At 41.5% G+C, this 12,036-nt stretch overlaps 1 protein-coding gene across 1 annotated transcript; it reads right to left on the minus strand.

Moving 5' to 3' along the window:
• Nucleotides 1-2,567: 2,567 nt before the first annotated feature.
• On the minus strand, nt 2,568-9,807 carry LOC115457384 (olfactory receptor 1009-like). The gene is made up of 2 exons (XM_030186801.1): nt 9,694-9,807; nt 2,568-3,563 (listed from the first exon to the last, which is right to left on the minus strand). The coding sequence occupies exons 1-2, from the start codon at nt 9,805-9,807 to the stop codon at nt 2,568-2,570; spliced, it is 1,110 nt and encodes a 369-aa protein (XP_030042661.1).
• Between the last annotated feature and the right edge of the window lie 2,229 nt (nt 9,808-12,036).

Here is a 12,036-nt window from a genome sequence, read left to right on the forward strand (position 1 = left end):
AGTCCCTGCTCAAAGAGCTCACAATCTAAATAGGACAGACAAACAGACAGAACAACTGAGAGGTAAGGGAATTAAAGAGGTGGGGATAAAAGGGTTCAGGGCAAGTGAGTAGTGGTTAGGAGTCAAAAGCAGCGTTAAAGAGGTGGGCTTTTAGCCTGGATTTGAAAACGGCCAAAGACGGGGCTAGACGTACAAGCTCGGGAAGTCTATTCCAGGCGTGAGGTGCAGCGAGATAAAAGGAATGGAGTCTGGAATTAGCAGTAGAGGAGAAGGAGACAGACAAGAGAGATTTATCCACAGAACGGAGTACCCGAGTGATGGCGTAGGGAGAGACAAGAGTGGAGAGGTACTGGGGAGAGGTAGAGTGAACGCACTTATAGGTCAGTAAGAGAAGTTTGAATTGAATGCGGAAATGGATAGGGAGCCAGTGAAGTGACTTGAGGAGAGGGCTAATGTGAGCAAAGGTAAGAACATAGCAACTCATGAAAGGTATTTAGAAGTCTTTAAGGGCCACATCTAAGTAATGGACATAAAGGGCCACATTCTAAAGATGGTGCCTGAAAAAAATGATGACTAGGCTTAAATTTCCACGCAGTATATAGAAAATGCGGTGTAAATCCTGGCACCTCTAACCATGTGCATAGGATTTTGGAATGCCCATGACAAGCCCCATTTTGGATCTGCTTACTAGAATTTAGGTGCAGCGCATTACAGAATACGATTAATGAGTCATCCACGCAAATTCTAATTATTGCCAATTAGTGCTCATAGGGGCCCTTTTACAGAGAAGTGGGGCTTACCACTCGCTCTTCCTGGACTACTGCTGGCCCGACATGGCCACCAGAATAGTCCCATCCCGAGAAGTGCCATTCCTGGGGGAAAAAGAAATGCCTTGTGTGGCAGTAACCCAGCAGTAATCAGGCATCGCAGTGCGCTACCCAGTTACCGCTGGGTTAGCGTGGGAGCCCTTATCGCCACCTCAATGGGTGGGGGGGGGGGGGGGTAAGGGCTTCTTGCCACATGGTCATGCAGCTGCTATGGCAAAAAAGGCCCTGGCGTGTGGGATAAATGGCCTCTAGCGATAGCACAGCTTGGTAAAAGGACCCCCATAACTGCTTGTTAAGCACTGGCTTGTCAAACCAATTAAGTTACACACAATGTTAAAGAATATGTTTGGATTTCCGTGCAGAACACTGGGCGTGATTATATAGAATCCAGGGAAGAGTGGGTGTATTCTATAAAAATGCGCATTGATAGTAGAAACACCCATTGCCCCACCCATGGCCATGCCCCCTTTTCAACTATGCGACTTAGAATTTAGGCACATCACTTTACAGAATACACTTAGCGAATTGTGAGCGCAAATCTCAATTACTGCTGATAATTGCTTGTTAATTTCTGCACAGAAATTGAAGCATACTGTATAACAATGCACATAACTTCGTTGGTTAACTAGCTAATTAGCACTGTTAATTGCATATTAAGGCACCATATATAGAATGCCGAGGTTAATGGTCAAGTTTAGACCATACGAGATATATAGAGGCAAGATCCACATTTATCGGCCAACGAGGTTTCACATTTGTGACCTTGTAGCAACACAGTTTCCAGCATAAATATTCAATTCAGGTGGCAGTTATCTTTCCGGTTACTTAATACTGTTTTCAGGGCAAGAGCTAACAGGATATGTAATAATTTTGCATCATATTTGTCCAGAGCAAAATTCAATGGAATTGAACCAAAGATAAGAAGTTTCATGGTCAGTGGTTATTCCTTGATGAGCTTTACAGGACCAGCAAGAGTTGTTCGGAAGAAAACCTACTACTTCCATCTATTGTGGAGTCCAAATGGCATGATGGTGAAGAAAATATACTGATGGTACGATGCTATCTTGATAACGATCTGTTTACTTTGGACCAGAACATTTTCCATTGTCCAAGTCCGCTTCCCATAATTGCACAATGACCTTGTTTGGTCTTAGAAGATTTTGTAATGTAGAGCTTGTATAGATGTGAAGCAACTTGCCCTGTATAAGAAATATTTTCAACAAAAGAGTAGATCGAAGGATGCTGAGATACCAACATCTTTACAGATTCATTTAGGCAATGCTGTAGTTGAATCCATTTAAACTGTTGATTATGGAATAATGAGAATTGTTGTTGTAAAGATTGGAATGAGGTTAGACGATCTTCTGTAAGAACTTGTTCCAATAACCATATTCCTTTATAATACCATATAAGCGATGGCTCTAAAGTGTCCCCCTATGCAGTAAAATATTATTAGAAAGGGTTTTATTAGCAAGTGAATCTTATGACTTCAGAAATCTATTCGATTGGCTGTACCAGATTAATGACATCCATTCAACATCAAGATTCAACCCATGTGGAGTAAGAGTTTAAATAGTAAATCCAATGCTGTTCCTTACAAGTCAAAAATACTCTGAATTTAATAATTGTTAGAAATTTATAGGATGCATTTGTGCTTAGAACATCTCTTCTGAGCACGTTTTTCTCCTTTCCCGCTGAGGCTTTTTCTGGCTAGTTATTGTTGTAAAATCTATTTCTAATTCATACTAAATCCTTCGTAGCTATCACATTCCTATAGCTAACGATCCAATTTCTCCTCTGTATTAACTTCTTCAGGGCAGCTTTAATGTCTTTGTTCCTTAGACTGTAAATGATGGGGTTCAACATGGGGATGACAGTATTATAAAATGAATCAATAAGTTTATCAACTGAACTTACATTTTTCGACGTGGGTCTCAAATACACAAAAAACACTCCCCCCGAGTAAATGCTAACCACCATCAAGTGGGAAGAGCAGGTGGAGAAGGCCTTGTACCTCCCCTTCACAGATTGCATTCTCAATATAGAATAAAAGATCTGGCTGTAAGACACCAGGATGAAGACAAGGGACAGCAAGGCCGAACCAAAGTCTAGGGTGCTCATCAGCAGTTTACTGACTGAGGTATCACTGCATGAGAGCTGCAGCATCGACCTGAAATCACAGAATAAATGGTTGATCACATTGTGCCGACAGAAAGAGGAATAGGCAAGGAACACACTGTGTGGCAGAACATCCAGTAACCCGATAACCCAACAAATGACAGAAAGCAGGGCACAGACCCTCTTGTTCATGACGATTGAGTAGCGCAAGGGGTTGCAGATGGCCACGTAACGGTCATAGGCCATGGCAGTGAGCAGATAGAATTCCACCCCAGTGAAGGACATCAGCAGATAGAGTTGAATGATGCACCCCAGGAAAGGAATGGCTTTATCATCCAATAGAAAAATTGAGAGCATTTTCGGGAGAGTGCAGGAAGTTAAGCAGACATCTAAGATGGCCAGATTGATGAGAAAGAAGTACATGGGTTTGTGCAAGCGTGAATCAACGAACATTAGTGTCAAAATAGTGAAATTTCCCATTAAGGTGACCAGGTAGATACACAGAAACACCACGAAGAGCAGAATCTGCAGATCTGGATAGTCTGAGAAGCCCAGAATAAGAAATTCTGTAACTTGGGTTTGGTTTCCCATCTGCATGTCCCTCCTACTCATGGTTTGCTGAGGGAAGAAGAAAAGAGAGAACACAGAGAAGTTAGAAAATTATAAACATAAAACCAGAGCAAAGAGAGGGAACATTAGAAGGTTAATAAGGCATCAATTAATATTTTAATACTGGTACTTTATTTTGCCTTTTATATATACAGTTAAGGCAATGCTTAATTATGAAATAATACTAATTATCACTATGGTTATCACTGAATCCTTTTCTTCTCTCTGCTTGGAAAGTGTTATATTATCAAGAGGACATTGAAGCACAGGGCAATTTATAATCTAATCAACCAATGTCCCCACTAGAGCAGATTTGAGATGTCTGGAAGTCCTCCTCCAGTGCTCGTGCTGGGATATCTCTCATTTAATAGTGAAGGACAGGCTCTGTAAGACACTCCTGGTGACCCTGGGCAAAGTCACTTAACCTTCTGTTGCCCTGGAGTGCAGGAGTAGCCTAATGGTTAGTGGGTCGAGATCCTGGGGAACTGGGTTCAACACCCACTGCAGCCTAATGGTGGGTCAAGATCCTGGGGAACTGGGTTCAACTCCCACTGCAGTTCCTTGTGACCCTGGGCAAGTCCGCTGCCTCAGGTACAAATAACCCTAGGTTGTGAGCCCACCAGAGACATAACCTACAAAAAATAGCATACGTCAACCACTTTGATGGTATGTACAGTGTGGAATAAACATCAAGCCCTTCTTTCGATCACCCATTGACCATTTCTTTCTCTGGAAAAATAACTGATTTTAGTATTCAGTAAACGAAAAGAATGAGATTGATTTTGAATTTCCTGCCAAGAAAATTTTATTTTCACAGAAACAACATTGAACAATTTACTTACATAATCACTCTGCATTTTCTTACTGTAAAGTGAAAGGTTCTTTGATCGTTCTCCTATGTATCTGTAGGATTCAGGCACAGGGATATTTAACCGAGTTTTCGAAACCTTTTGGGACCAGTTTCTGAAGGTGATGAAAGAGCCCTGAACAGTTATAAGTCCTGGCTGTAGAATCTGCTCTATTTCCCAATTGCCTTTTAATGGAGTAATTCAGCTCAGCTTCTCTCCGTGTGATTCTCTTTCCCCTCACTGTGTCTCTTTTGTTTTGATTAGGAAACTAATTTAGAAGTGGCCAATTATCTTGTGGAAATTAATGAGCATTTTTAAAGCAGGATCACTTCCCATGAGTTCCTTCTTGTAGAAATATTTCTGCAGATGAATGCAGTAACCACATTCTCTGGACATCAGCTCTCAATTTTGGGACTCATATGGTGCCTGAAAAATCCACGCCGAAAAAAACTTTCGCCTAGACGTATTCTGTAATTCGTGCCAAAACCTAGGCACTGTGTATAGAATATACCCAGGGGATTACAGATTATGTCTGTCTGGTGGCTATGATAATGTTTAAGTGTAGGCAAAGCCAGTTTCGCCAAGGGATACTTAAGTTAGGAGCGGAGAAGGTTTATTCTATAACCCTGTGCATAATTTTTCAGAATGCTACGACCCACCCATTCCATGCCCATAGCCACGCCCTCTTTTTGGCACCATGCTTTAGAAATTACACGGACCAGTTTACAAAATACGTTTATCAAGTAGAGCGTGTAAATTCTAATTCATGCCAATTAGTGCTGATAATTGTTTATTAACATTCAATTATTTATGCTAATTAGCTTGTTAAGCAATTAGGGGGTTCAATTACTCAACAGTGTTGAGATGGGGCCTGCGCTAGTGTAGCACCTGTTTTTGATGTGCGCTTGAGGCCCCCTTTTACCGCAGCAGGTAAAAGGCTGTCTCTAAAAAAAAAAAAAACAGAAATGGCTGTGCAGTAAGTGAACCACTTACTGCAATGCCAAAATTTTAGTTGCAGGGACAGGCACTTCACGTAGTCTATAAACCGTGCCTAACGTTAGGTGAGCTTTATAGAATAGCGCCAAATGCAGTTTTTTCAGGGCTGATATTCTAGGCGCTATTTACAGAATTTGGTCCAAAGCGTTTAAAAGTAGACCGATACAGCATAATTAAGCTGAATCAACAACCTGCTTTGGTCAGTCATCATCCCAAATTTCTAATTAGTGGCTAACATTCAGTGTAAAATAGTGCAGATCAGCTTCTCCCCCTCCCCCATCCTGGATCATTCCCTTGGATCTCTGTAGTACTCTTGCCGTCTTAGTGCAGAGTAAAAGTGTGCAGAGACTTCGAAGGGAGGGAGTGTGATATGGTAGTGAGTAGAGCAGAAGGACGCAACTCAGCTGAAACCCCTCCTCTGGGACTAAGATAACCAGAAACAGAGCTTAGCAGAGTGTCAAGAGACAGAATAGCCTCTCTTGAAGGTCCCAGATCTGGTTTGTATATGGTAGTTAGCAACAGTGGGACAAAATGCTGAAATTTAAGGACAGTGGGAACCCTCTTCCCATTTATTTATTTATTTATTTTTTCCAGTCCTTTTGGTTTAGGGTCAAATTAAGCTGAGTTCTTCTATCAGGTTTTTTCATACACCATCTTTCAATTAACAATATCAGAGCGGCTTACAAATATAAAAATGTCACAATATAATAAAAATACATTGACAAAAGCAACACAAGGGAGGAAAAATAAAACTGCAGAACAATAATTACTGAAAGACAATGAATAATAGAAATGTCCCCTGTCTCTCTCTGGTTAAAAAAGTGGCGTAGCCAAGGGAGGGCCTAGGTGGGCCCAGGCCCACCCACTTTGGGCTTGGGCCCACCCAGTAGCAGCACATCTATGATGTGGTTGGCAGGGATTCCGAAGCCCCACGAGCTGAAAACTCCCAACAACTGTCCCTCCTGCATACCTTGTAAATAGCAGATCTTCGCCTGCAGCAAGCAGCGACTGAGGACCTGAAGGCGATGAAACAGTGCGACAAGGCGGTGGCCATAGCGAGAAGGTTGCTAGGCTGTATAGAGAGAGGTGTGACCAGCAGAAGAAAGGAGGTTTTAATGCCCCTGTATAAGATGTTGGTGAGGCCCCACCTGGAGTATTGTGTTCAGTTTTGGAGGCCGTACCTTGCGAAGGATGTTTAAAAAATGGAAGCGGTGCAAAGAAAAGCTACGAGGATGGTATGGGATTTGCGTTACAAGACGTATGAGGAGAGACTTGCTGACCTGAACATGTATACCCTGGAGGAAAGGCGGAACAGGGGTGATATGATACAGACATTCAAATATTTGAAAGGTATTAATCCGCAAACGAATCTTTTCCGGACATGGGAAGGCGGTAGAACGAAAGGCCATGAAATGAGATTGAAGGGGGGCAGACTCAGGAAAGATGTCAGGAAGTATTTCTTCACGGAGAGGGCGGTGAACGCTTGGAATGCCCTCCCGCGGGAGGTGGTGGAGATGAAAACGGTAACGGAATTCAAACATGCGTGGGATAGGCATAAAGGAATCCTGTGCAGAAGAAATGGATCCACAGAAGCTTAGCTGAAATTGGGTGGCGGGGTGAAGAGGGGTTGGTGGTTGAGAGGCTAGGATAGGGGAGGGCAGACTTATACGGGGTCTGTGCCGGAGCCGGTGATGGGAGGCGGGACTGGTGGTTGGGAGGTGGGAAATACTGCTGGACAGACTTATACGGTCTGTGCCCTGAAAAAGACAGGTACAAATCAAGGTAAGGTATACACATATGAGTTTATCGTGGGCAGACTAGATGGACCGTGCAGGTCTTTTTCTGCTGTCATCTACTATGTTACTATGATACATACTGCTCACACTGGCCCCATAGCCTTCCCTCTGACGTATTTCCACCTATGCGGAAACAGGAAGTTGCAGCAGTGGGAAGGCTGCAGGGCAATCATGACCAGTGTGTATTAGTTGCTTCTCACTGCTAGTGAAAATCTGCTATTTAAAAGGTATGCGGGAGAGGGGGGATGTTTGAGACCATATGGCATGCAAGCGATAGAAGGAAAGACCAAATCACCTGTAGGACTGGGTGGGGTTCTTCTGCCCACCCATCTTTGGCCCAGGCCCACCCAAAATTGGGTGTCTGGCTACGCCCCTGGGTTAAAATGACTCCAAAGAAACAGAAAAATGACAGGAGGAAGAAGACCATCAGGGCTTATTTTCGAAAGAGAAGGGCGCCCATCTTTCGAAACAAATCGGAAGATGGGCGTCCTTCTCACAGGGTCGCCCAAATCGGCATAATCGAAAGCCGATTTTGGGCATCCTCAAATGCTTTACATTGCGGGGACGATCAAAGTTCACGGGGGCGTGTCAGAAGCATAGCGAAGGCTGGACTGGGGTGTGCTTAACACATGGGCGCTGATAATGGAAAAAAGAAGGGCGTCCCTGACGAACACTTGGACGCCTTTTCTTGGTCCCTTTATTTTTACAACCAAGCCACAAAAATGTGCCCTAAATGACCAGATGACCACAGGAGGGAATCAGGTTTGACCTCCCCTTACTCCCCCAGTGGTCACCAACCCCCTCCCACCCCATAAAAATAATTTTAAAATATTTTATGCCAGCCTCTATGCCAGCCTCAAATATCATACCCAGCTCAAAGACAGCAGTATGCAGGTCCCTGGAGCAGTTTTAGCAGGTACTGCAGTGCACTTCAGGCAGCGGACCCAGGTCCATCCCTCCCCCTACCTGTTACACTTGTGGTGGTAAATGTGAGACCTCCAAAACCTACTACTACTACTATTTAGCATTTCTATAGCGCTACAAGGCGTACGCAGCGCTGCACAAACATAGAAGAAAGACAGTCCCTGCTCAAAGAGCTTACAATCTAATAGACAAAAAATAAAGTAAGCAAATCAAATCAATTAATGTGTACAGGAAGGAGGAGAGGAGGGTAGATGAAGGTGAGTGGTTACAAGTGGTTACGAGTCAAAAGCAATGTTAAAGAGGTGGGCTTTCAGTCTAGATTTAAAGGTCGCCAAGGATGGGGCAAGACGTAGGGGCTCAGGAAGTTTATTCCAGGCGTAGGGTGCAGCGAGACAGAAGGCACAAAGTCATGACAAGAAAAATTTGTTTTCTCAGTACTACACACTATTTGAGTAAAAGAGTGTGATCACTATATCAAATGTAGTACACTCTATTGAAAAGAATGGCCTGAAATGGAAAAAATAATGACATGGAAACTGACTGATCTAGACTCAAAGTTTTCTAATTTGGATAGTAGGGTGACTCGTTTTGAGTCCCATTAATTACGTTGCAGGAATTAGTACATTTTCCTTTAAGGATAGTCTTGTGAAATTTAAAATTGCATTGAAGGCACATTCACCACAGATCAATACGTGGGTTAGTCTTGTAGGGAATAGTACGTCCACCTTCTTCTTTTCTGTCCCTCACTCTGTCCTCCTTCTTCTAGTACTATATAACTATTCTCTCTTCTATCCTATCTTTAAAAAAGATTGTAAACCGCTTTACAGTATCAACACTAAAGGTGGTAGAGTAAGTTCCTAATAAACATGATACAAATATTCAGCATTTTCTGCTAAATCTATCGGGAACAGCAATTTCTTGGTTTCACTCTTACCTTGATCTTTTCAATTTCCATCCTCTGGTGTTGGGGGTCTTTCAGGAATCTATACCAGGCCCAATGCTCTTTAATATTTTATTACCCCCTCATCCACCTCTCCTTTATATATGCAGACGACATTCAACTTATTTGTTTCTTCTGGATTCTTACACCTTCTCTATTTGTGTCCCTCACCCCATAACAAGATCTCATTGCATATTGGTTTAATGATAATAAATTGAAACTGAATACCAATAAATCTGAGTTTATGATATGTTCTTCACAGCCTTCCATCACCCTCTATTAACGGTGTCCTTCTTCCTTTCAAGACTTCCATTAAGATCCCTGGAGTAACACTTGATAACAAACTTACCTTTTTGATCCCATATATCTCATACTGTTTATTCTTGCTTTTTCACACTCTGACAGGTACGCTCCATACGACCTATATTGGATCCTTCATCTACCTGCATTCTTTTATTTTTCCGTAGTCATTACTAAACTTGACTACTGTAATTCTTTACTTATCAGCCTTCCAAATATCCAAATACACCAGCATCAACTTGTTCAAAATACTGCTATTAAACTTCTTAACTGTCACAAAAAATATGACCATATAACCCCTCTACAAAGCTGAACATTGGTACCCTACCACATACCTTATGAGCTGCTTGTTCTTGGTCATTGGATCTTATCATCTGGCCAACCGTCATTACAGACCAACTTTCGTATTCCTTCTTCTCTATCAAGGACTCTATGTTCCATCCCATCATTCTGTCAGATTTACCTGGATACTATCAGGACTCCATGCTTTAGTGTTGTTGTACCATCCTTCTGGAATTGCCTTTCTCTATCTCCTTTGATAAATTTAAAGCATCACTAAACACTTATTACTTTCCTTAAGTTTTCCTACCCCTCTCTTTACGATTATGCTGTTCCCTTCTAAATATATGTTCTGTTTTTCATTGGCCAGTGACTCACATTGAACAAAAACTGTTTTCTCCCCTTCATTTTGTGTCCCCCCCATTGTGAATTTTTAATTTTATTGTATCAAATTTTTCCATTATTCCTATTGTTTCTGTCCTGTGGGATTATCCACTAATGTTTTTATGTTTTTCTATTCTATCATCCCCTCCCCTTTACGACCTACTACTGATATGTTTGTGATTTGAAAGCATCCTGTGTTGTTACTGGTATGACTATTGAAAGTGCTTACATCCTCCCCTGACTGAAGTTACTGCTGTTGGCGTCCCTACTGTTTCTGATTCTAAGGGCTGATTCCTACAGGGTTAGATCTATGATGTAACTCTTCATGCCTGCACTGTGCAATCTCGGCCAATCCCATGACTGCCTCTGCTAGAACGAAGCACAAAGAACAGTGAAATATATCAAAACAGATTTTCCTGAGAACTAGAGATCATTGAAGTCAGCTAAGAATACTAGGAGGTGTTGAGTGGAAAGATGGATACCATAGGATTGTTTTGAAAACTTTGAAATGTTCTTAGGAAAGATTTACTGACATCATAAGTTTTGAATTTCAAAGTGCATTTTTCTTTTTTTGTTGAGTGTTTCTCTGGCTAATTATTGTGTCTGGGGGACACAAGATCTCAGCAATGCTTTTATCTTTTTCTTCTTTCTTTTTTATTATTGGAGTTCTTTTCAGACATTTGTAGTACTTTTATACATTTTATTTTCTACTCCAGTTTGATGGTTTTCCCTAAGTGGTTACTCGAATAGATTTTACACGTTCAGATTCATTTTAGTTTATTTATTTGAAACCCTTCATTATTAAGTATGTCATTGCTAAATGTGATGATCCAATTTCTTAACTACCTAATCTTCCCTTCATTCCCTTCTTCAAAGCAGCTTTAATGTCTTTGTTCCTTAGACTGTAAATGATAGGATTCAACATGGGGATTAGGGTACTATAAAATCCATCGAAGAGTTTGTCAACTGAACTTATATTCTTTGACACAGGTCTCAAATACACAAAAAATACAGCCCCAGAGTAGATACTGACCACTATCAAGTGGGAAGAGCATGTGGAGAAGGCCTTGTACCTCCCCTTCTTCACAGAATGCATTTTCAATATGGAATAAAAGATCCGGCTGTAGGACATCAAGATGAAGAAAATGGCCCCCAAGACCAAACTCAAGCTTAGGGTGTTTATCAGCAGTTTACTGAGAGAGATATCGCTGCATGAGAGCTGCAGCAGCGTCCTGTAATCACAGAATAAATGGTCGATCACATTGTGCCCACAGAAAGAAGAATATGAAAGGATTATACTATGTGGCATATCATCAAATAACCCGACAACCCAACAAATAAGAGACAGGAGGACACAGACCCTCTTGTTCATGATGATTGAGTAACGCAAGGGGTTGCAGATGGCTACATAACGGTCATAGGCCATGGCAGTGAGTATATAGAATTCCACACTAGTGAAGGACATTAGCAGATAGAGCTGTGTTAAGCACCACTCGAGAGAAATGCCTTTGTTATCCATTAAGAAAATGGACAACATTTTTGGGATAGTGCAGGAACTGAAACAGACATCCAAGATGGCCAGATTGCAGAGGAAGAAGTACATGGTGTACAAAATCCACAGTTGTACTAAATCCAAAACTCAGTTCATTCAGTTCATAGTATATAAAAAAATATGTAGAAACAAATGGTACCAAGAAAAAGATTTTTATTCAACTGTCAATGTCATGACAGAGCAATGCAACATTAGGTTGCATAGGAAGCAATGGAAGTATACAAGAACAATCTCATCAGTTACAAAGCTGCAGTTATAATTGCTTGTTACTACATTTCACCTTCAGTTTATATACAGTTTTTTTCTTTTCATCACACACTGCTCTATTCTTTTCATGTGAATCATGATTCTCATACAGGCCATCTGGCGTCTTCCTTTCACTCCCTTTTTTCTTATCTGCAAGAGTTATAGCCACAAGTTTCAGTTCTTTTGCCAATCGTTGTTCTCTGTTATTTTTTCTTTA

Source organism: Microcaecilia unicolor, chromosome 14 (genome assembly GCF_901765095.1).
Source record: "Microcaecilia unicolor chromosome 14, aMicUni1.1, whole genome shotgun sequence".
NCBI lineage: Eukaryota > Metazoa > Chordata > Amphibia > Gymnophiona > Siphonopidae > Microcaecilia > Microcaecilia unicolor.